The sequence below is a fragment of the Pollachius pollachius genome (genome assembly GCF_949987615.1).
Source record: "Pollachius pollachius genome assembly, chromosome: 8".
NCBI lineage: Eukaryota > Metazoa > Chordata > Actinopteri > Gadiformes > Gadidae > Pollachius > Pollachius pollachius.
This window is the reverse complement of record NC_136941.1, coordinates 5,675,177-5,701,279: the sequence shown is the minus strand read 5'-3', so window position 1 is coordinate 5,701,279 and position 26,103 is coordinate 5,675,177. Positions and strand designations below refer to the sequence as shown.

The window sequence follows — 26,103 nt, the reverse complement described above, 5'->3', positions numbered from 1 at the left end:
AATGCCACTCCAAATGTTAGTGTGACCACAATATAGACCGAGATAATAAAGACGTGTCTGGTAAACCTGTAAACTCTGTTCTAGGTTAAAAACCACAGGCAACGTTTTTATGGATATATTCCAAGACCATTTTTTTATTGACGATGCACTCAAATATCCAGAGGAATACCTTCAGTTGGGCTATAATCTCTTATTTACACAACCCCTCAGTGTCATAAGAACACTTGATACGTTTCATGACAAAGTAGAGTTATAATACATTACAATCTGGGGATGGACATGTTCGAATGGTTTTAGAAAGCAAAATCTCACAAACCAATCTTCAAATATAATAATAATAATGATTAAAAAAACAAAGCTCCAGGTATTTTCTCTACCGCAAAAACAAAATACTACCATAACGTTCTCTGTACAAGCACGATTCGGGAGCGTCTGTGATCGGGAACGGGAGCCGATTCCTCTTTTCGCCCCCCCCGACCTCGAAAGTTCAACATCTGTACAGTCCGTGTTTGTCCCACATGGGCCCAGAGAAGTCCTTCGCAGCCCGAGCAAAAGCCGAGAAAAAACGACGACTGCTTCCTCCTTCTCTCCCCGGCTCCGCGGAGACTGGGACCTCCGAGGTGGGACGTTGGGATGCGCACGAGGCCCTCCTCACTTGATGTGCAGAGCCTTGTCGTCCACTTTTAGTCTCTTGCGCCGGGGCTGGATGAAGTCGTCCTCGGAGTCGTCCGTGGCCTCCTCCTCCTTCTGCGGCGTCTGCGGCTTCAGCGTTTCCCCTCCTCCTTCCTGGAACTCCGGCTCGGGCGCCTCGGGGAAACTCTGGCCCGGGTACACCTCCTTGAGCTTCTCCTCAAAGCGCACGCTCACCGCGTTGCCCGACGTCGCCATCTCTGAGCCCACCTGGCGGGGGGGGGGGGGGGGGGGGGGGGTATAGAGGTGGTGGGTTTAGGGTAAGGGGTGGAGGGTTGGGTAGAGTGGGAGGGGGGGTTAGGGTTGGGTGGGTCGTTTTGTGTAGGATGAAAGGTGGGGTTGGGGATAGGGGCGGGGGAGAGAATTTAGAGCAGGTTAGGACCTCTGTTGCCAGGGCAGCTCCTGGCTCAACCTTGCTGTGTATGGAGCCGTGTCCCCTCTGTCCCCACTGCAGTTCCAGGAAGCATTCGCCCCAAGCCACGCGAGTTCTCCTTTAGCCAGCCGTAGCCAAACAGTAGCTCACCGTTTACAACTACACCACAATTATTAAAACCTAAATTGGGTCCAATTTGCGTGTCACCCCCCCCCCCCCCCCCCCCTTCCCCCCCTCAAAATTGTAATCGAATTTGTGTTAATAAACGACGCAAAAAAAAGGAAAATAAATAAATAAAAAGACTAAAAACAATTCGTGCAACCTCAGTGGGTACAGGACAACCGGGCTCTTAGTTCAAATGTCTTACCTGCGTATTAATCTGTTTCTCCTCATCATATACCTGGATTATTCGAGACATCTAAAGAGGGGCAATGACATTACAATAAAAGACAGTAAAGTAGGAGCAGGGGAGATGGGAAAAGAATGAACTTGAGAAGTAGGAGGTCACAGCACAGGGTCGGGCAAACGTGCGCTTGAGGACGGTTCAGTACGGTTGGGCTGGCCAGGCTCCGGCTGTTTTACACCCGCCCGGATAAGACAGAGTCGTGATGAACGTTTCGGGTGACTTTACACTGCGCACCAGATCCGCCCAGCATTACCCTTCACATGCCACACAAACGATCCCCCTACGGACATGGGTCTACCCTTTCTGCTGTGGGTCCAGACCCCAGCCCCCCACACGTTACATGGACCTGCTTGAGGGCTCGCACAGAGTTCATGATAGGCAACATGGTGGCGGTGGAAACCGTTTCCGTGTTTGGGACAACAACAAGAAAAAATAACAACATGTATCCACAGGTACACTTTGAATACCTAATGGTGCACATCAGAAACTGCCAACGCCCCTTAAGATGTGATTTAGTGTTTGCTATGCAAATTTGCATAGAATCAACACACACACTGAAGGGTCAAAACTAATTCAGTCCGCAGTGTACTGAGGTCTGGTCATGGACGAGTGGAGAGACAAAGATCACAGGGGTCAACCCATTTACTAACAACGACAAATCATTGCGGTGTGCTCCAAGCTTAATCTTTGTTCAGGCTTGAATAAAGTTGCCGTGGGGGGGGGGGGATAGGAAAGTTAGGAGAGTTCCTGTGTCTTTGCAGAATGCTCTGTGTGCAACAGGCCATTCTGCCCGTCGTACATTATTTCCCAATAATAGGACACCCCGGAGTGGTTTATTCCGCAGTTATTAAATGCTTTATACTCTAACCTAGAATATTATTGTTTTTTTATCAACTTAAAGCAAGGGTAGGAATTTGAACAAACCAAGCTTGATTTTTTAAGTCTTCAACTGATAAAAGCCTCCCTAAAAAAACACTCCCAATATCAGTTGTTAAGGTTCGATTTGTTTAAAGGCAGAGGTGTCCCATTATCGAAAAATTATTCACACCGTTGGAACACGTCGACCAATCAGGATCAGGATCAGGGCTCCAGCATTGCTGTGGTACAACAGTCCATACCAGCCAGTACAAAGAACACCCATGCTCCCAACAGTCAAGGGAATCTCTTCCCATGTTTATACACACAAACAGTGGGATTCATCGTCATCCGTGACACATTGTATACCATTCATGAATAGCTATGTACTTATAGCTACCCATCTTATTGATATCCTACACGATATTAAAAGTGCCATCCAAAACACCTGGGCATTAACATATTTGTAAACCATAGCTACAGTACCATAACTGGTCTTAGAATTGTTAAAATAAAATGCAGTTTTCTGTACCTTAAAACCCGGCAACGGCTCGACGCATTGGTGTACATATGCGTTGAGTTGTACATAAGGAGTTAGGAATACAACGCTTTTAAACATCAAACAATCCCAAACCTAAAATAAAAACACTAATCGTACAGAAATCCCTACCCGCACCCCAACACTGTTCCACCTTAGTCCCTGTCACTTATCGTAAAACGAAACAGCTGAACCTACGTTTATAACTCCCAGCACCCCATTCGTCACACTCCGAGACCGACAATCACAACCACAACACCTGGGAACACACAAGTACAGCAGGTGGCGCACGACGGCACCTCGCACACCTCTGTTCTGCGACACCACTCCACCTCATCACCACCACCTCCTCCTGCACCCACCAACTCCTCCCCCCACCACCTCCCAAAACAACCACAACATACCACCTTGCGTCTGGGTGCGGGCGGGGGCGGGGACGGGGACGGGGACGGGGACGGGGGGGGGGCGCGACATGCATAGGGTGGCCGCACGCCGTAGGACTCATGCCACCCACCTCGTTGTACTTGGAGCAGTTGCTGAAGACCAGGCGCACGTCCGAGACAAAGTCCTGCGTGCTGCGGTACTGCTGGGAGCTGCGCACCTCCAGCTTCTTCTTCACCTTTTGCAGGTCCATGGGCTGCTTGATGATCTTGTAGTAGTTGGGCACCTTGGGGGCGGAGATGACAGCAGTTGGCATCTCTTTTTCTAGTCAGCCATCTAGCTGGCCTTTTCTCGCCAGTATTATTATGAGGCACCGTTCAACCCGGCGTTAGGCTTTTACTTTAAGCTTTAAATTATCGAGGGTTGGGAGGGCAACCTTTCATCACTTCCAAACCATTGTCCTGCCTCTGCAATTATTATTTCTAATTTTTATTATATATTTATAGATTAAAAATACATATTTTTAAAAAATACATGTACACATAAATAAATGTAAACATTTATTATATTTGGAGGCCTTGTCTGTTTATAAGCACCAGGCTTAATCATCTTAATTATGAAGAGCTCTTCATAAAAGCTCTCTCAAGCCGCCGGATTGATGTGGTTATCTGGTGGAGTTGTCCCCGTTAATCAAAGCCTGATTGGTCACATGACGCCCCTCTTTCAATAGGAAGGAGAGTGACTTACGGAGGTGGCCACGGGCTCCCTGAAGCCCACGCTGAGCTCATGGCAGAAGACGTAGAGCAGGAGACGCTCACAGCGCTGAGGGGAGAGGAGCCAAATGTCAAAGAAATTAATATTCATGATGAGTGGGGTGAGGAGGAGCTGGAGGGCATGCTTTCAGTTAGCGTTGTGTGTGGTTCAGGGAGTGTGTGTGTGTGGTTACGGTTAGCATGTCAACTACAGCTAGGCGTGTTTGCTTTCAGTTAGCGTTGTGTGTGGTTCAGGGAGTGTGTGTGTGGTTACGGTTAGCATGTCAACTATAGCTAGGCGTGTTTGCTTTCAGTTAGCGTTGTGTGTGGTTCAGGGAGTGTGTGTGTGTGGTTACGGTTAGCATGTCAACTATAGCTAGGCGTGTTTGCTTTCAGTTAGCGTTGTGTGTGGTTCAGGGAGTGTGTGTGTGTGGTTACGGTTAGCATGTCAACTATAGCTAGGCGTGTTTGCTTTCAGTTAGCGTTGTGTGTGGTTCAGGGAGTGTGTGTGTGGTTACGGTTAGCATGTCAACTATAGCTAGGCGTGTTTGCTTTCAGTTAGCGTTGTGTGTGGTTCAGGGAGTGTGTGTGTGTGGTTACGGTTAGCATGTCAACTACAGCTAGGCGTGTTTGCTTTCAGTTAGCGTTGTGTGTGGTTCAGGGAGTGTGTGTGTGGTTACGGTTAGCATGTCAACTATAGCCAGGCGTGTTTGCTTTCAGTTAGCGTTGTGTGTGGTTCAGGGAGTGTGTGTGTGGTTACGGTTAGCATGTCAACTACAGCTAGGCGTGAAGCTTTCAGTTAGACTGTTGTGTGTGGTTCAGAGAACGTGTGTGTGAGGGTTAGCAAGTCAACTATAGCTTGGCGTGTACGTTTTGTTAGGCGCATGTGCGCGTCTCGTGTATGGTTAGCATTGTGTGTATAGTTTGTGTGCGAGTGCGTGTGTATGTGTGTGGTACTGACCCTTTGGTCCTCAGGACTCAAGCCCTGGTCAGAATTTCTCTTGCTGTCGTCACAGTACTGGATCTCAGGGGTGTCCAGACTCCGGCAGAACGTACACAGGAAGTCTCCCCTGAAACAGATGCGATGCAACGGATAAACGAGCAAATATTTTTTGCTGGCAGTCGTATTATTGCATCACTGTTTTAAGACATTTTTATAGTTTTGACCGACACAAGCCGTCAAGGGCTCGCTGGCTAGCCTGATGCTAGCGTTCCAACTAGCCCTAGCAGCCATCTCCCGGGACGTTCCTGAAAACAGCGTTTTTCACCCTATTTGACACAAGCTACTACAGCCGATACAGGTCCCTCTCTTGCTCCTTAAGTCCCCGGCGATACTAAACGTCCTCCCATCAACATTCGGACTCCCGCTCTTCCTTGCCCTTTTTTTAAAGACTTGAAGATCTGCAATGTTATTTCTGGATGACGTACTTGGGGAAGATCTTGATGGAGGGGACGTGGCACTTCATGTGGAACACCTTGGGGCAGCGGTCGCAGCACAGCAGGTCCCCGCCGTTGATGCACACGGCGCACCAGTCCTCGTTGGGGTCCTCCTCCTTGCTGCCGGCGCCGGCGGCCTCGGCCCCGGTCGGTTCGCCCCCCGCCGCCGGCGCCGCGGAGCTCTCCGACGGGCTGGTGCCCGCGGCGCCGTTGGTGAGGGGCGGGTCCGAGGGGGCCTCGGTCGTGGCGGCGGCGGCGGCGAGGGCCGGCGTGGTGGCGCTGCCGGTGGATGTGGAGGAGGAGGAGGTGGTGGTGGTGGTGGTGTTGGTGGAGGCGGCGCAGGTCGTCGAAGGGAAGCTGAAGGCGCTGGCGTCGCCGGAGCCGTTGTAGCCGGAGCAGGGGGCGTCCGACTGGGGCTCCGTCTTGATGCGGTCCCCCAGGGGCTTGAACACGTCCTGGCTGCTGGACGGGGGGACCCCCAGGGCGGCCAGCGGGCTCTCTGGGCTGCTCATCTGGGGAGGAGACGAATAAATGACCCATTAAAACGGACACATTTAAATATTATATTTCAATTCATTCGTTTCAAAAATGTATACATTAAATGGAAACACTGCATGCATGGCTGTTTCATGGCATTATTTAGAAGGGATTGAGTGCAGTGATCCTACCCTTATCTTATACATTATTCTCTACATCATATCCCTTATATCACCATGTGCATTATGCATCTACCACCCACACACACACTATATGAAGAGAACGATCCCATCCCCGGTGCCTTTTGAATGTGGTCTGAATACCAACACATCAAATGGTGTTGGTTTTGGGATTCACCTCAGTTCAAGATGAACCACATCGGTTCACGATGAATCACCTCAGTTCAAGATGATTCACCTCAGTTCAAGATGAACCACATCGGTTCACGATGAATCACCTCAGTTCAAGATGATTCACCTCAGTTCAAGATGAATCACATCGGTTAACGATGAATCAAATGAGATCATATAGACGAGACCCAATGTGGTCTGAACACCAACACATCCCATGGTGTTGATCCATTATGCATGTGCATCCACTGTATACATTATGTAAGCGAGACTCTGACACTGGGCCACGTGAGACAAAATGGCGGCCGCGAGCCGGGGGACGGCAGGGGAAATGGAAGGTGTGAGGGAGGCGTTACCATGCACGCGCTCCGGCCCGAGTCGTTCCCCCGCTCCGTCTTGACGGAGGAGTTGGAGGAGGAGGAGTTGGAGGCGGTGCAGCCGTAGTCCTCCTTGGTGCCGGGCTCCAGCTTGACCCGGACCTGGTCCGCTCCAGGGCCCCCCGGGGCCACCGTCCGCCCTGCAGAACTACAGCTACACACATTAACACACACAGGCATTAACAGACACACGGGAACGGGCAGGCATGGACACACACATTCGTTAACACGCTGGACACATGCAGACGTCAAGTCACACACACACACACACACACAAAGTACAACACACATACGTTTCCATACATGCACTGACGCAAATACCCACACACTTTTACACTTGATTCATATGCATGCATGTCAGTTTGTACATGCGAGAGTGAGTGAGTGTGTGTAGATTGTGAATAGGTCAGAGTGTTTGCCTGCAGTTTGTGTTGTGACATTTTTTTGTTTTGAAGTTTGTGTGTATGCCAGTGTGTTTGTGTGCGTCTGTAGGCCAGGTGTGTACATGTTAGTGTGTCTTGTCTTACCTGCCCCTGCTGCCTGTACTGGAGTTGCTTGAGGGCCGAGCTGGGGTGTGGGCGTTAGACAAACCTGGAGACAGACCGAAGAGGTTAGTGGAGAAAACCTCACATGCCTGAACAAACACTCCCACAAAATCACCACCTTCCAAGATCTCATCTGGTTGAAAAGGATTCACCTCAGTTCAAGGTAATTCACCTCAGTTAAAGATGAATTACCTCAGTTAGAGATGATTCACCTCAGTTAAAGATGAATCACCTCAGTTAGAAATGAATCACCTCAGTTAAAGATGAATCACCTCAGTTAAAGATGAATCACCTCAGTTAGAGATGAATCACCTCAGCTAGAGATGAATCACATCAGATAATGAAGACGAGATTAGACCCTTTGCTCATAGAAGACTGAGGGATTTGGCTGTCAATAACAGAATAACAGAAATAGCTTACAGATAAAAATCCGTTTTTTGAAATGAGAAATAAGGAAAAGGATTAATCGAAATACAAGTGTCAATGCAAACAATAAGGGTTGAAACAAATGTGAATCTCATTTCAATACAACAGGCCTAGACAAATAAAAGCCCCACAATGACCCAAACAACGACCCTGAAGACGTTGATTAAGTGTATTGCTAGGACATAAGAATGAACAGATTTGAGAGCTGCAGTGTGGAGGTGCCAACAAGATGGAGGAGGAGGAGGAGGAAGGTATGGGAATGAGAGACTGTTAGTTTAAAGCTGATAAGGATCAGAAATTTGTGTGTGTGTGTGCGTATGCCTGTGTATGTTTATGTCTGTGCGCATGCACGTGTAGTTGTGTGTGTGTGTGTGTGTGTGTGTGTGTGTGTGCGCCCGTTCGTACCTGAGGAGCCGGGGGAATGGGTGGAGGGCCCCGGGGAGAGGTTAATCTCCCCGAGGTTCAGCGGCAGGTGGGGCAGGTGGGGCAGGGCGTGCGTGCTGGCCGTGATGTAGCGCGTCAGCAGCTGACCCAGGCTGCTGGAACCAGCATCCTCCAGCTGGGGGCGACGGAGAGCAGCGTCACAGGGGAGAGAACAGCAAATAATTAAGAGAAGAAACCTAGCGACGAAGACTGATGTGAATCACAATATCAATTCAGTACCCATTGTCTGACCCTGATCTAAACAACAATAAGCAGTTTTCAACTATTTGTGGCTGTGGGTTGGGGTGTCACCATTTTTTTTTATCTTACTGGTTATTTTTGTGCTCACACAATAAGTCTGCATTTTACAATATTTAACATTTCAGGCCGAACCACAGCGGTCCGGCCTATCAGCGCCTCGAGGAAGTACGTGATCTACGTGTTAAGACGGTGAGGGACAGATGGCCCGTCCAATCACCTGCCAAGTTTTTTTTTTTTTGGAAGGGCCTGCCCTTTTCCAAACAGTTTCCAAGAAAGACTCCCCAGATGGCTCTGTGCAACAAACCATCTGGTGTGTCAGGTTAAAAACCCTAAGGCCGCCTGTTCCTATGTACACGATCCTTACCAGAGCTTTTAAACTTTTTCAATTATCATTATTGTTCAAAAACACACCAAATATCTATAGCTTGTACATCCAAAATCCCCCTGCGACACCATGTGGCGTACAAGCAAACCCCAAGTAGGGTACAGAACCCCATACTCGGAAAAAACAAAGATGTAAACATTTGCCCCACCACCAACAAGAAGGCCTGCGGTAGGGCTGAGCAATTCATCCAATTTTGATCGCGATTCAGATTTTTGGGTCAAACGATCTCCAAACTAATATAATCGAGCTGAAACAATTATTTTTTTAAATATCTTTTTTTTAAGCATATTTGTTTTATTCATTAAATGTTTTATGGATAGCAGCAGGACTTTTTTTTCTTTACATTCTTTTCGACTTGAACATTTTTTATTTTAACATTTAGTGTGTTTTTTTTAAAGGAGAAATTTCAACGCTCAGCTACAAAGTGTTTTTTGGAGAGAAATGCTGTGTAAACGCTTAATTTTAACTCAAAAATAATCGTTTGAATAGTCGTGATTTAAACATCGAACAAAATAATCGCGATTACGATCTTTCCCATAATTGGGCAGCCCTGCCCTGCGGTCGGCTGGGGGGGGGGGAGGTGAGGGTTACCTGGATGGGGGGGATCTCAGGTAGGCAGGGCAGGTTCTCGGGGTTGGTGACGGAGGGGATGAGCTCGATGGGCCCCACGATGGGGCTGGTGGTCCCCCGGTGGCCGTGGGCGCTCGCCATGCTGGCCATGCTGGCGCTGGTGGGGCTGGTGGGGTTGGCGTTGTGCAGGGAGGCGACGGGGAAGGGGCCGGCGTGCCCCGGGTTCGAATGCTGCACGCGGAGAGAGGGGGGAGAGAGAGAGGGAGAAAGTGAGGGAGAGAGAGGGGAGACCGGGGAGAGAGAAAGAGCAGGATGGAAGAGTGAGAGGGAAGAGAGAGGGGGGAGAGAGAGAGAGGGGGGGGGCGAGCGAGTGAGGAGAGAGAGGGGGGAGAGAAAGAGTGGGATGGTAAAGTGAGAGGGAAGAGAGTGAGGGGGAATTTAAAGAGGGGGAGAAAGAGGGTGAAGAGAGAGGAGGAAAAGAGGTCAGAGGAAACCAAAAGAAGGAGATTAAGGTAGAAATAGAGTGGACATAAAAACATAGAAAGAGAGTGCAAACAAGAGCGAGGGAGAGAGAAAGAGAGAGGGACAGGGACAGAGTAGGGAAGATCGGGATGCCAAGCACATGGGGCGAGAGAGAGAGAGGACATGGGAACAGAGTTAGGCATCGTCTCTCGGGCCGAGGGTGTATTGAAATACTGGTTCATGAAGGCGGCCATGGAGGTGTGCGAGTGGGCATGCACTGGGAATGACACGGCATGCGGCACAAGACACACGGATGTTAAAGTAAGGAAAAGGTGCCAAACCCCTGACTGTAGTAAGAAACGAAACCTTTGGTGGCTCATCTCAGACTCTATTGACATCTGGACACAAAGAAAAGGTCACCCGCTGGAGTGCAGACCACTAGCCACACACTGGAGTAATATGGGCACAGGTGGAGCGACAGTGCTGCAGAAGTTAGCTTTTTCGGCCATAGATACACATGGGTGAGGCTAGGCTAGGCGAGGGCTAAGGCTAACCTAGTGCTAAAGCCAGGGCGCTCTCTATTAAAAGAAGTTCCTACGAATTACGACGTATATCGGTTAAACGTATTGTTTATATTTCGAGTTTCAAGTTAATTGCCATGGTTACGGCCCTGCCCTCTCGCTAGCTGCCCTCTCTGTGACTGACAGGTATTCACCGAAACATCCAATCAGCTACGTGAGATTCCGAACTTTGAACCTTTCTGGTTTGAACGATGTATAATATTTTGCGTTGGTTAAAAGAATCGTAGTTATTTAGCCCGCCTCACTGTTTGTATCTATGCACCAACTTCTACTAAACTAGGAATAAAAGTTTGTCATAATGGATAAAATGTTAAAACATAGAAGCTACCAATCACAAATAGGTAAAGAACCAACAGTCAAAAAGACGGTGCTGTAGCACACACAGTTAGCAGATGCATTTTGCTTAGCAAGGGCAGTCAAACAACACCAAACGGGACCAGCAATTGTGATAACCAGTGTTTCACTGTAGATGGTGGTGTTCCTGCAGTTTACATTTACTGTCTAGTTCCTCTTTAAAAAGGGCCCCTATTTTACCCTCAGGTGTAAGGATGGACCTACCCAGTGGACTGTACCAACTGGTGGATGAACTATCCATCAAACATCTGGGTGGGCACTCATGGTGCAAAAAAAAAAACTGTGATATGGCTAATCAACCATCTTAAATAGAGGCTCTTTAAGGAGAACACCCAGACCCATAATATCTTTGTACGTGAAAGCCTTGTAAAAAATCCTGTGGGCCATGTGTGTGTGTGTGTACCGACCTGTCTCTGTAGCTGGGGCTGCATCATACCGGGGTATTGGGGCTGCCCGTTGTGCCGCGGCTGGGCGCTGGGCATGCGGGCCTGGGGCGAGGGCCCCGGGAGGCGCATGTGGTGGGAGGAAGGGTACATGTGGGGGCCCGGCCCCCCGTTCATGGGCACGGGACCCCTGGCTATCTGCTGCATGCTGATCAGCCTGGGGGGCTGTAGGGTTACACACGACCACACAACCACACACACACACACACACACACACACACACACACACACACACGACAAAGCATTGTCAGACACATTGGATAAAAGTGATGATATGAACTCTAAGAATTACAACAGGAAATGAGGCAATGTTTTCCTACTCTCTCTGTACAAATGCAAGATCATTGGCAATATTTGCATTTGCAAAATTCTACATTCCTCGTCTCACTGCTCTCCTTCTCGACCTCCCTCGACCTCTCCGTCAATCCCTTTTTAATTGTCCCTCCGCGACCTCCACCCTTCTCAATCGGACCTCCACCTCCCTCAATCTCTGACCTCCACCTCCCTCAATCTCTGACCGCCACCTCTCTGAATCTCTGACCTCCACCTCCCTCAATCTCTGACCTCAACCTCCCTCAATCTCTGACCTCAACCTTCCTCAATCTCTGACCTCCACCTCCCTCAATCTCTGACCTCCACCTCCCTCAATCTCTGACCTCCACCTCCCTCAATCTCTGACCTCAACCTTCCTCAATCTCTGACCTCCACCTCCCTCAATCTCTGACCGCCACCTCTCTGAATCTCTGACCTCCACCTCCCTCAATCTCTGACCTCCACCTCCCTCAATCTCTGACCTCCACCTCCCTCAATCTCTGACCTCCACCTCCCTCAATCTCTGACCTCCACCTCCCTCAATCTCTGACCTCAACCTTCCTCAATCTCTGACCGCCACCTCTCTGAATCTCTGACCTCCACCCTTGCTTATTCTCTGCCCTGCCGTGTGTGTTTGCACACACACACGCACACGTGTTTGTATGCGTGTGTATATGTGTATGTGCGAGTGTCTTGTGTGTGCGCGTGTCGTACCTGCTGCTGTACCATCGACGGCCCCGCCTGCCCCATCGAAGGCCTTGCGTGTTGCTGGCTCAGTTGCGACGCCATGCGCATCTGCTGTTGGATCTGCTGCTGATGCTGCTGTTGTTGATGCTGCTGTTGATGCTGCTGCTGCTGCTGTTGATGCTGCTGTTGCTGCTGTTGTTGTTGATGCTGCTGCTGCTGCTGCTGCTGTTGTTGATGCTGCTGCTGTTGCTGCTGCTGCTGTTGATGCTGCTGCTTCTGCTGTGCGTACGCTGCCTGTTGCTGCTGCATGTGCTGCAGCCGTAGCTGTGCCAGGTTGATCTGGCCCTGGTGCTTGCTCGGGTGGCCGGGGGCGGACGGGATTGGGGGGCCGGCCACCAGCACGTTGGCGGGGTGTGCCGACTGGGGAGGCTTCTCGATGACCAGGTTACCTGTCGAGGGGAGGGGGAGAGGAGAATGCACCGTGTAGGAACTCAGTGTGAATACAGGATAAATTCATGACAGTTACAGTACTATGCAGGGGACCTGGGCTACATCACTGCGGACTGGGCAGTTTAGTTTGATTCATGTTAATTTCTTTTATATGAACCCTTAATTGCAGTTAGTCTCAACGGCACACATTATACCCCACCCCCTTGATGGAAAGCCAAAGAACAAAATTAATTAGGGAACAAGGTATCAATAACTAAGGGAACAAGGTATTTATACCTAGGGGAACCAGATATTAAAAAGTGAACAAGGTATTTAACTAGGGAACACTGTGTTAATAAGAAGGGAACCAGGTTGGACTTGGGCCACACCCAGAAATAACAAGAGTTGAATTTCAGGTCAACCCACCTAGGTTCACCACATTCTTGGCCCAAAAGGTGGGGTCGCAGAAGAAGCGCACTGATCCGTTAGCCTGCGGTACGGGCTCCAACCTGGCTTTGAGGACCTGCCGTAGCTGAAACAGAATCTACACACACACACACACACACACAGTCAGATCTTCCAAGAGGTGACAGAAAAGCCTGTGTCATGTGTTAAAGGGGACATAATATACCACCAGGTGCGAGTGTGATTAGCAGTAGCAACGTTTGCTTCAGTCCACTGGGTAGGCTGGTAGACTGATCTATCCAGCACACATCTAGGCAGACACGCCCACTCTTGAGGTCAGAAGACGCAGATTTTCAAAACAGCTTGTAAGGGCTAATCACACTCACGCCTGGTGGTATAATATGTCACCTTTAAGAATTATAAATCCTTTTATTGTAAGTAAGGGTTAGGTGCTGAGAGCCGTTTTCCCTACCAGCCTCTTGCTGTAGAGCAGGGCGGTGCTGCTGCCGGTGGTAATGGCCCAGTGGCAGAACTTGAGCACGTGGTGGATCTGCTGGGCCAGCTGGGCTGTGTCCTTGTGCTGCGTGACCAGCCGCCGGTTCCTCTCCTTGGTCACACCCTGGAGCACACCGCAAGACAGGGGCAGGTTAGGGGACGGCATGGCAACACACACACACACAGTCAGTCAGTCAGTCAAGAGTCGATAGACCCCATTATCAATACACACACACACAAACACACACACGCACACACACACTGTCAGTCAACAGTCTCACACATGGTCAACACAGACAAACCCCTTATCAACACACACACACACAGTCAGTCAACAGATTCACACATGGTCAACACAGACAGACCCCATTATCAACACACACACACACACAGTCAACAGTCTCACACATGGTCAACACACAGACCCCATTATCAACACACACACAGTCAGTCAACAGTCTCACACATGGTCAACACACAGACCCCATTATCAACACACACGCACACACAGTCAGTCAACAGTCTCTCACACACACCATGTGGTGCCTGGTTTAAAGCGTCAACTATTCGACCTTTGACCTGCCCTATCCGCCTGACCTTCTTAATTATGTGGAGGGATTTTTTACAACTTGCTGTAAAAGATTAACATATAATGGTTCAGACATTTAACCAGGGATCCTATGCTGCTCTACAGTCACCAATGCAGTACGAAAAGTGCATCAGACTCCATCTTACTAATCACCTCTACCCTACTATTAGGATTTAGGAAGCATCTCACCCGTAGGGCTAGTGTAAGGGGAACCACTTTTTATGTAAGACAATTATGGTCAAACTTTCCCGCACGTTTTCAGTGAAACAGAGATGATGTTGCACATTTTCGGAACACGTATGAAACAATACTGCCTCAACTTAATAAAGTACGGAGCGCGGCGGTTCCCCTTTGAGGATGCAAAGCATGTTCACAATGAAAGGCATAACTGATTTACTCTCGTTCATGTAATGCACTAGATTCCACACACACCATGCGGGCCAAAACCAAAAAGAGAAAATCGACAAATGAGCTCTAAAGGCCAAATTCAAACTGCTTTGGATCTATAGGTCAATGTTTGCGTACATGGATTTGCCTCGAGGATTCGCAGCATAGACACTGCTCAGTAAGTGACTTTTGGTGATCTGTATAATGTGAAGATAGGTCACGCGTGTCTCAAGATAAAATACGCATCACCGAGCCAGAAAGGCCTCTGCGGGCCACACCACTGACTAAAGGCCTGATTATGGTTCACGTCGACGCAACGCAAGGGGGTTTACGGACCCCTTACGTCCTTGCGGACCCTCCTTGCGTCCACCGCAAGGGCCTGACGTGCGCATCCAAAAACATGCAACCGTGCGTCGATGCGACGCCGTAGCAAGGGCTGTGATTGGTCCGCTCACTAAAACCCGACAAAGAACCAAAACAGGTTCACGACTGCGTCCAAAGCGTCTGCGTGGTCCTTGCGTTACATCGACGTGGTACCATAACTGAGCCTTGAGAGACCCCCGGTGGACCCAAGGCCTTGAAAGGAGCTGGTATTAGGTGTGACCAACACAGATGCGGAGCGTGGGAAACTTACCTCCAGCTGCTGGAGCAGGGACTTGCCCTTCTTGTTGATCTCGTTGATGAGCGTGAAGACGGCGATCTTGATCTCCTGCTCCACCTTCCTGTGAGTCTCGCTCAGCTCTTTTAACCTGCCCAGCAACCACACCAGCGCAACAAACCCCCATTTAATGGAGGAAATCCAACACGATACATATCATTTCTTCTAATTTTTTTTTGTTAGGGCAGGGGGAGGGTAAGGGATGGCTCCTATGCTTGTGTTGGTGACACTAATCCTGTAATGTGGATGGGCGTTGTAATCGAGACAAACACCTTGACAAAGACACGTTTGTTTGTTTTCGAATAATAAGAGGCTTTCAAAACTAGACCAACGTGACAAAAAACGAGTATAATGAGGTTTAGAGAACAATAAAGAAAGAATCTCCTTATCTGGCCATCTTTTACCACGGCCAGCGAAATGCGTTTCCTGTAAGAAAACCAATGGTGTGACAACATAATCTACAATATCAGCGAATTTAACACTGCTTTACCACCCAAGTGTGTGTATTTGAGTGTGGGTATTGTTGCATGTATATGTGTGTTTGTGTGAGTGTGTGTGTGCACACGTGCAGTAATGCCGCCTAGAAAGACTATATTGGCTGCGTGCCTTGCTCAAGTGTTAATTGGATCGCAGCCTCGTTCCCGAGGTTCCGTTGCTCCATTCGTTTGCCTTGTAGTTAATCCATCCCAGTTCGTTTTCAACCAAACCAAAATAACCATGAAAACTCCAAAAGCACGTAATAAAACATGCGGGATGTTTCCGATTTTCAATCCTCTTTGTGGGCCCACCCCCGCCTTCTGCCCACGCTCTACCACAGGGCTGCAGAGGAGGCAGGAAGAGGCTCTCTCACCTGGTCTGCACCTGGGCGACCGAGAAGCCCACGTAGCCCCTCTTCTCCTGCAGCTTGGTCATGTGGGTCTCGATGATGCCCTTCTGGTTGAGGAACGCCTCCTCTAGGAACTGGTACCTGGGGGAGACATTGCAGGGTTGGTGATTTCCAATTCTTGCTCTCCTCTCTCTCTCTCTCTCTCTCTCTCTCTCTCTCTCTACGCTTACCTACAACCACGTAGATCCATATATTTTTTTTTATAATAGTACATTGAATTTAAATTAACTCAATTAAATATAATGTCAATGAAGTGGCCATAATAACAAAGCCAAGCATACAAAGTGAAATAATCAATCCAGGCATATGAATGCTCCTATTGCCTCCCTCAGGTTTACACCCACCCACACGCCCACAGTACGCTCTCTCTTGACATTGACCACCCTGCCGTATTGGGTTTTAAAAGCTGCAGACATTTAAGAGAGCAAAATTTAACAGTACACAGGTTGTGACGTGTATATATATATAAATATAGATATATATATCTATATCTATATATATATATATGAATAATCGCACAGAGCCTAGCAACAAGGCTTTGAGTCATTAAGGAGCCAGGAGGGGTCAGGCATGAAGCATGACCACGAGTCAAGCCGTTTGCCGACGTTGTGGATCACACCCAGAGCCCCATCCTCCTGGAGTCTAAACTGTTCCGCCCTGGTTGGTGTAAATGCGTCGCGTCGGAGGATGCCGACACTGCAGCCACGGCGGGTCAAACCCAGAAGGCGGAACCCCGGGACCGCTAAGGCGTCGCGAGGTGGGATCTACCTGTGTTCTTTGTGCTCCAGGAGCTGACAGTCCCTGCAGGTGAGCGTGTCGCAGGTCTCGCAGAAGAGCTTCAGCGGTTCCTGCTTGTGGACCGGACAGAACACGGGCCTCTGTCCTGCTGAGGCCGGAGCTGCTGGGGGGGGAAGGGGGGTCGAGACACAAACACAACAAACGAGAGAGTCAGACGGCGTGGGGTATGTGGGGCGAGGAGTGAGTGAGTGAGTGTGGAGTGAGTGAGTGAGAGATTGTGGAGTGAGTGAGAGTGAGGAGTGAGTGAGAGTAGGGATTTCATAGAGATCGTGGATGGAGAGAGACATAGATTTCAAAACAGAATGAAACATGAAGCAACCCAGTTGAAACCAATACCCCAACAAGAAACGGCGAAAAACCACAGCCCTGGTAACCAGCAGAATGTAAAGAGGCCGCTCTGGTGTACTCTGGGATTCTGCAGCCTGGGGTTACCATGGCAACAGCCTTATCTGCACCACATCTATCTCCCTCCTTCAAACTACCTCTACTCACTCCATCTATCTCTCTCCCTCCCTCCCTCTTTTAATGAGAACAAGTTGCGAAGCAGCTCCTGTTTTGAAACAAAAGTAAACATCCGAGCTCAAACCGAACCGTCTGGACTCGGATCGGCGAGGGTCTGGGGGTGGTGAAGGGGAGAGCTGCTGGTACCATGATGACCGCGCCCCTGCCCACCCCCCGCTGACGGCTACCAGCTGGCTCACTGGGGTTGCTACGGTTCAGGTGAGTGACGGCTTTCCATCAGATACTGTATATGTAAATTCTTTATCTCTATAAACGGCTTTAAGGCCTATAGATGCCATCAAGTGCTGCTTTCCTTGTCCGTGTCCTGATATTAACGCCTGTCGCTTTATTTATACCATTCTCTAGCTTTTCCTTGAAAACACTTGTTAACATTGACCACCACAGCATGGCATCACGTGGCCCTGTGTGCCCGCATGAGACGGGAACAGGCCCCAAGGGAATACGCAGATCCAGTGGCCTCGGTTCGACCCCCCTCCCCGTGGCTTACGCGTGTCGGACTCCTCCCCGGCGGCGCCGTCGTCGTCCTTGGTGCGGATCTTGTGGTCCTTGGTGATCTTCACCCGCTGGTGGGCCTCCACGCACGTCTTGCACAGCCACTCGGCGCACTCCACGCAGAAGCCGATGGTGCCCGCGTTGTCCTCACAGCTGGTGCAAGTCTGGGCCGGGGGGGAGGGGGGGGTGGAAATCCACATCAACCATCAGAAACCATGGCAACACATTCCCGCCTCCCAGCCCCCTCCCCCCCCTCCCTCGTACCTTTCTTCCTTTAGAAGGATTGGTGGAGGTTTAAAATTGTATAATTTAAAGTTAATGGTTTCCCTGGAACGTTGTTCACAAGGAGGAGTCCAATCTTTTGTTTTTGTTTAAAACTAGTCTTCTGAGAGGGGATCTTGAATATATTGTCTCAAAAAAAAGCAGATATCAGCTCGATTAGCGGTAGGAAGCTAACAAACTATGACAAACAATCGGTTGGTGGAGATCATAGGACCCATTCTCCCCTTTGGCTGTTGGATCACATGATCTCGTCATGTGTTCGGCCACCTTGTGGCCACACCGTGTGCCTTGATAGAGTTAATAGATCCTTGTGGCTTTTAAAAAAGGGGAAATAATCCCCAGACTTGTTAAGAAATGCTGTCAGTTTGGGTTTTTCATTTTGGGGCAAGAGCGGCTGGCTCCCCTGCAAACACCCCTTCAGTCTGATTTAGCCTAGACGACAGGTGCGTCTCATCAATGCTTAATCAGCAGGTACCAGGTAACCATATCAGCCAATAAGAAGCGGTGCATGATATAGCATCTGGTTAAACTTGAGAGGGAGTCATCCAATGTACAAGTGGCATGGGGGTTTGGCTGTTTGCACTCGCGGTATTATAAGATGCTTAACATAAAAAGGCCAGATGGCATATCATTTTTCAATATACTGTTTCGAAAGGATGGGAAGGTCCTCTCTAAATGTACTTCCCTCCCTCCTCCGTCCAACCTCCGCCTACAAGCGTGTCTTTACAAGAAAGGTGGAGTAGGTGGAGACTCAGCTCATTCCGTTTCAACCTCTGACTCCTACAAGTGACTTTACCTCAGTTCTAGCAAGACGAATGACCCCACCACTACAAATGTACCATCATGTAAATATACAGGTTGGGTTGCATAAAAATGCATATACACATGAAATTGCATGGAAAAATACCAAAATCAATCATAATATATTGGGGAATTGTTTTCTATACAAGGTGTTGTTCCTAGAACAATAAATATATGAAAAATAAACATAGTTTCTTTGCTTTGTATAATCATCCCCATCCTCCTCATCTCCAAACCGTCTGAAAGTACCTGCGCAGACTTCTCGCTCGACGTGTTCGTGGCCTCGGACGTGTCTTTGACGAAGTAGTTGTCGATGATGTCACTTTGCTTGTAGTCCTGGCAACAGACCGTGCACCGCATGACGTTCACTGGAAGCAACAAGGGTGAGGGGTCATGGTGTGAAACAGAAGGTCACGCGCAGCCTGGATAGCGCCACAATGTTGTAGAGTATTAACTTCCTCGCAGCTCTGGACACACCAAATAATTGTTTACCAATTGCAGGGTATAGAATATGCTCTGATCCGCCTAGACTAAATATAGGTTAGTACGGAGGTATAACTAATATTAGGGCTACCTTCCTCCTTATGAATCATAGTCATTATGAATAGAGCAAGCCACATGGTCGCTGGTGCTCTGGGACTTGGAATGCTCAACGGGCCGAAAAGGCCCTTCAGAGCATTCATGTACAATGTACTGCAATGGCCGTAAGCGTGAGAAATGTGCAACTACAACATTTAATGTTTCACCGGAATATAACGGTGAGACAGCCACAAAACAGGACGCCTATCCACCCACATTCCTTTGGTGGTCGTCGGTAATGCATTAAATTGAAAAAGTAACTGTGCTTATAAACTTGTAAACTTTGCAACTGCAACCGGTGTAATATTAAATTTAAAGGTCAATGGTTTACAGAGTAACGGCCGTGATAAGTTACCACATCCCCTCCCCTACATACTAATCACATAAACCCAGAGCACCTCCCCCTCCACACTAGTTAGCTGCGGCGTGATCCAGTGTGAGCCGGTTTAAACCGGTCTACTCTGGTTTGAGCAGCACACAGCCGGTTTGTGTTAAGCCCCAGCTGCAAGGGGCTGTGAATGATTGGTTGTGAAACCCAGCTGGAGTGAGATCTGTAGAGACGCCCCCCTCCCCCCCCAAACCCCCCCCCCCCCCCCCACACACACACACACACACACACACACACACACACACACACACACACACACACACACACACACACACACACACACACACACACACACACACACACACACACACACACACACACACACACACACACACACACAGTGACACTTATGTGGGCCTGCCTCACATCTGTCACACAAGTAACAAGACCTATTCATACAGAGAAATACATACATTTAACTGACATGCTTGTGTGTGCACTATATAGTCAGACACACAAACAGAAGGACATCAGGCATTAGGTTGGCGCTCTTTATAACTTAATGACCACACACACACCCAACCACCCGAGGTAACCAACTGTGCCATTATTATAATTTACTCCCAATGTTAGGGTATCTTTACCAGGGTTTTTACTGCTGCTCAATGAGGGGTTTAAGGCCAGGGTGGTTGGCCAAGCTTAAATTAGGATTGACACTTAAAGATCTGCATTACAAATAAATAAACAAGCAGATTGTTACTACCCCTGTCAAGTAGCCGTTACAAGGGCATCAGATTTGATCTTTCTGTATACAAACAAATGTCTACGCTGACCGACCCCTTTAAAAAAAAGAAAAAAGTACCACAGATGATTTTATCTTACTTGCATTACTTAAAGCCTTACATAGAAACACAATCCTTAAAATGCCTTTTATGACTTCATTAACGAGACATTTTGGGATGTGTAGACCAGACTCTCCACACAGAGTCAAGACGACACCCTACTACGACCAATACTATGGGTGTCTGGGGCCAACCTTAAACCAAGTCACACCCTGGGACTACTTGCTCATCCACCTCACACCCAGCGTCTACACCCACTGTACACCCCGCGGGCACATACACCCAATTCACACCCTTTGCATGCACCAAATATAATCCTTGCCGGTACCTACACCTGTTTAACACCCTGCCCATACACCAACCATAAACCCTGCCTGCACCCTCTTCACACCCAGCACATACACCCACCTCGCATACACCCACTATAAACTCTGCCCCCACCTACGACCACTTCAAAACCTGCCTGCACATTAGGGCTGCTCGATTATGGGAAAAAAAATAGTAATCCTGATTATTTTGGTCAATATTGAAAACACGATTATTCAAACGATTATTTTTTGAGTTTGAAAACATGATGTATTTATTCAGCATATCTCTCTAAAACACTTTGTAACTGAGAACTTTGAAATTTCGCCTTACAAGAAAACACAAAATGGTCCAAAAGAAATTGTTCAAATCTAAAATAATGTACAGATATGTATCCAGTTGTTGTGCACTTTCTATAAAACATAAAAAAAAAAATATATATTTTTTTTTTATTAACATAATCGAGTTTTCTATATATATATATATATATATATCGAAAACTTGAATAGGTTAATTTTGTGATCGTTTGACGCTAAAATTGAAATTGAAATTCGCTTAACCGCCCAGCCCTACTGCACATACGCCCAATTCACACCGCAACTACAACCACAGCACATACACAAACTATGAACCCTGCCTACACCTACAGCCACTTCACACCCTGCACAAACACCCACTATACACTCTGCCTGCACATACGCCAAACATACTCCTTATGGTGTGTTCCTCAATCCTCGGAGGCCAGACTTCCGAGTCGAAAGTCGAAGATCTCCCAGCTTTCTTGCGGCATTTCTCGGAGACATGCCCCCCTTTTGACTTCATCTTTCGGAATTCTGAGAGTAGACCGAGAGCAGTGATGACGCTCAACAAACAGCTTTGCCCGTAAAGAGATTTATTTTCTTTGTCTTTTCTACCATGTTGGCATTTTAATGTTGATTTTAAATGCTCTTACACACTTGATTACATTGGTACTTTATTACGGTCACCAATTTATACATTGCATGGTCTTGCTGTGCGTGCAATACAATGTAAAGTTGTGTTGTTTGTTTTCGGGTTGTATTGCTAAAGAGGCTATTGTAGCTAACAATAAACAACGACTAGCCAATTTCATGACACAATCACAAAGACGAACAGGAATGCTATAAATGCTCCGAGACCGGAAATGACGTCAAAAGGGCAACTCGGAAGGCTGGCGTCCGAGGATTCAGATCACATCATTACCTATTCACTTCACACATACACCTGCACATACACCTAAATAAACCCTGCCTGCACCTACACCTATTTCACACCCTGAACATACACCTGTTTAAGACCCTGGACCTACACCCGTTTCACTCCCTGCGCCTACACCCATATAAGCTAACAACTACTTTAAGTTCTGTGAGAACTACTAAAGGTCCCGCCCTGTGATTATGCAAACTCAATGCCCAGGGCATATGACGATGTATGATGCATTCATTTAGTTATCCAATAAGTACTTGGTGAAATATGTATTTGGAGACCTTGATGCAAGGAGGCGGGAGACCTCTTGCTCAAGACATTGGGTTCACACACAGAACTGTTGGGCTGGACGTAAAACACCCTAACCCAGGGGTCTCAAACTCACGGCCCGGGGGCCAATTGAGGCCCGCAGGATGATATTTTGTGGCCCCCTACTTGACATCAAAGTTTAGCGTTAGTGCGGCCCGCGTGTTGTTCTCAAACGCACATTTATGCTGAGTGGCTTGCCACGCTTTTTTATCACTTGTGATAGGGTGACCAGATGTCCCGGTTTTGCCGGGACAGTCCCAAAGGACGCTAAAATGTCCCGGTTTCCACCAACCACTATGAAATGTCCCCTGTTGTCAGCGATTACATAGCCACCGTGATCTAATTATAGCCCGATCATTAACTTAGATTGGGTCAGTTGTGCTCCTTTTTTCTGTGGAATAATTGATGCCGCCCAGCCTGACCCAGACTCTACCTCCGGCGGCCCCCAGGTAAGTTGAGTTTAAGGCCCCTGCCCTAAACACAAGACAATATTCCTGGCCCGCACGTATTCGGTATTCAAAGCATTGTGCACCGTCACAATAAGACATGCTCTTGCATACTTCCCTATGGAAATGAAGACCCAGTTGTCTCGTACACACAATGCACATGGATTCATCACCAATGTCCGATTTACAACGAATGCATCTATACATTCTGGTTTTGCCAATGAGACAAATACATTCACCCTACCTGAACACAAAGCTTCCGTTATTCAGTGAGTTTTCCACGGCCATAGACTAGCTAGTGGCTATGTGGTATTGCAATTAGTTCTGATATCTCATGGTGGGACTGGACCAAAATATATAAACAAAAAAAATATGATATGATATTCTTTGTGAATATCTTGTCTTTCCACCATACCAAATATATATCCTACCTACATCCCTTTTAAACGAACGCCTGTAATGTGTACCATTACAAGCACTTTAAGTAAAATGCATTACATATAATAATATACTACACCAATGTGGTGATATGAGATGGGGAGGGGAATAAATACTCTCTACATTTCTGTGAGTGTCTTTATCCCAGGTTCCGCCTAAGAGTATGGTATTATATAGGGGAGTGTTTGAGGGAAGAAGATGACATGGCAGCTTTTAGTTTAAGAACCAAGCATTATGAGTGGGGATTTGTATACTTCCTGTTGCTTAACACTGTGTTTTAGGGAAATACGATTGGTGGCAAGGATGAATTCCTCCGGCCCAACCAGCCTAAAGCCTCTGGAACATGTTTTGAGGCCTTCATGGACAACAATGAGCGCCTCCAGCACCAAAGAGAAGTGTCCAGCCATTTGCTGCTCTATTTTGGCTCTTCATATAAATAAAATCACATTATATAGATAAACAGGTTTGAGCAAAAGTTGGGGGTGGAAGAGTATTTCTTTAAGGTCAGCTGTAAAAAATATATATAAATATGCATTATACGTATACATGTATAATAAAAATGTTATGATTATCATGTCGCTGTTTGTTATTGCTATACATAGCACCAATACAAGGACCAACACCAACAAGCATTTTAAATGCTTAGTGAACATAAATGATATCCATCCAACAAATCGCAATGAAACGATTGAGTTGGGGCCTTAGTTCCACCACGATTAAACCAACATGTTGACCGCAGTGATACGGCGTAATTATAACTTAATGTCTATACAACGCCACCAAAAGAGGACGACGCCGTCTCCAATGTTGTTCCTTAGCGACCAACAACAAAGTGGTGTGCCCAGAAAAAAAACAACACCTTTTGGTTTGCAACGCGCAGAGCCCAAGTGCGCCTGTCCAGACATGGCCCCCTCCATCCAGGTGTATCCTACAGACATCGTGCTGTCACGCCCCATCATCAGCGCCACGCTTCGCCAGGCAACACCTCTGATTACATCTCAGTCCGACTGGCTCCACACTCACAGACACCTCTTCCTCCCTGCCCCAGAGCCCATTACTGGACAGCCAGCTGGCTAGCTCCAGGTGGTGGGGATAGTTGGGGTTCTGGTCTAGATAGGTCTTGTTATTTTTTACAATTTGAAATGAAATTGTATCTTTTTAACTCCCATTACTATCACTGTCCTGTACTTCTGCCGTGACACCCGCAATCTCTATCAGGGATTAATAAAATCTCATGTTATCTCTTATCTTGTCCTTTTTTTGGGGAAAATGAAGGATGTTGAAAGATGAAGGCTCATTATTGCATTCCAGGTTGCATTTGGCCTCCATCCTACAGCTAGCCAGCTAGCATAGCCGAGCAAGCCGCACCACTTGAGGATTCAACCCTGCTTGCAAGAGCAATGTGACACAGGGACGCCTGGCTGCACCACACTGACCAGTACTCTTTTCAGTTCCAGGTCAGTAGTGAACCTCAGTCTACTTTGAAAAGCATGCATTTCTCAACTGTGTTCTGTTTGGTTAAGGTTGAATAAAGGTGCTGCTCCAATGGTTTTCTTTATAAGTGGTTGGGACTGCGATGTCCTAGACAAGTTCTTACCTGCATGCAGACCTAATAACCAAATACAGTGGTTGTAATGATCAATGTAAATTTAATGTATTCAGTATTTATTATTAATGCAAACATTCTCATGCCCAGGTTTTTCCAACATATTGGAGGATCACTATGGATCTCAACCATTATGGGCAGGTATTTATGGCAGTGCGTGTCAATTAGATCGCTGCAGTAACATACACTATCCATGGAATGAGCCAGAATATTTTTTACAGTCATATTGATAATTTATCATTAATCATTAGTTACACTAAGAGCATCGAGAATCCAGCATTATGAACGTCCACATTGGCCACAATTAGAAGAAATTAGAAAGATGCTCCAAAGGGATCGCTAATCTTCTATATAGAAGACCAACATATACCGCTGCAAGACACCATCTATTGGTACAGGTCAATGATGAAATCAATCCACGAAGCAATTGAAATCACTGGCAAGTGGCAACTGGTGCTCAAGCACCCAGTTTGCATATATAGCGGTGTTTAAGTGTGCCCGTTTGAGCCCCTAAGATGTAAACAGTTCCGTTTTGACTCGGGCATCGCTAGTGTAGTTGCACTTCGCACGAGTGTGGCTCACTTACCTATATGAGTCTCTGTCTGTCCGTGTGGTCCGGGCACCTGTAAGCTTAGCTGTCTGTCTGGCTGAGGTATACATTTCAAACAAAACGAGTGTAGACAGGGAAGAAGTTTGGGTTCACATTCTCGGTTTTGGAGATTCTGTTTACACACCGCGCACGTATCCAAAAGATTAATGGGGATGGCAGCTGGCGTAACTGGCGGGACCGTGGGAGGGGGCGACATCTCAGTGGTCAGTCCGCTCACGGGAGCATCCCCGGTGGCCGGGGACTCCGTGACGGTGGGCTCTTGGTTCGCACTAGTGTTCTCGGCGGGGCTGTGGGTGCTGCTCGCCTCGCCGTTGGCTTCGCCTCCCGCTCCGCCGCCGCTGCTGTTGCTAGCTTCCCCTTCTTCGCTGGTGGATGGTAGAGGGGCCGTAGGGGCACTCTCCCGCGACTCTGGAACTTCATCCTTCAAATTCGGTTCAATTACTATTACCACGTTGTCTTCGTTCGTTTGTGAATTCCCACTGTCTTGTGCTGGAGGCGCTGTGTCTGAATTAACAGAGGTGTCCATATCATCCTCGCCTTTGTTGTCCGCCATCTTCCTTCCTCTTTGAACCACTGCACGTCGTGC

The 26,103-nt window shown here is 47.9% G+C and overlaps 1 protein-coding gene across 4 annotated transcripts; it reads right to left on the bottom strand.

The window, feature by feature from the left end:
- Positions 1-119: 119 nt before the first annotated feature.
- On the bottom strand, positions 120-26,103 carry trim33 (tripartite motif containing 33). 4 transcript variants are annotated; one of them, XM_079742089.1, is made up of 20 exons: positions 25,494-26,103; positions 19,079-19,197; positions 17,742-17,910; positions 16,703-16,835; positions 15,899-16,015; positions 15,025-15,139; positions 13,392-13,538; positions 12,941-13,058; positions 12,113-12,534; positions 11,051-11,251; positions 9,268-9,477; positions 8,013-8,166; positions 7,164-7,227; positions 6,616-6,790; positions 5,424-5,944; positions 4,957-5,065; positions 3,991-4,065; positions 3,377-3,529; positions 1,431-1,481; positions 120-900 (listed from the first exon to the last, which is right to left on the bottom strand). In XM_079742089.1, exons 1-20 carry the CDS (start codon positions 26,068-26,070, stop codon positions 652-654), a joined length of 3,879 nt encoding a protein of 1,292 aa, XP_079598215.1. In that variant the 5' UTR covers positions 26,071-26,103; the 3' UTR covers positions 120-651. The 4 variants fall into 4 exon arrangements, with proteins under 4 accessions (XP_079598215.1, XP_079598213.1, XP_079598212.1 ...); XM_079742087.1 differs by having other exon boundaries at positions 6,616-6,784; positions 25,494-26,073; XM_079742086.1 differs by having other exon boundaries at positions 16,703-16,832; positions 25,494-26,073.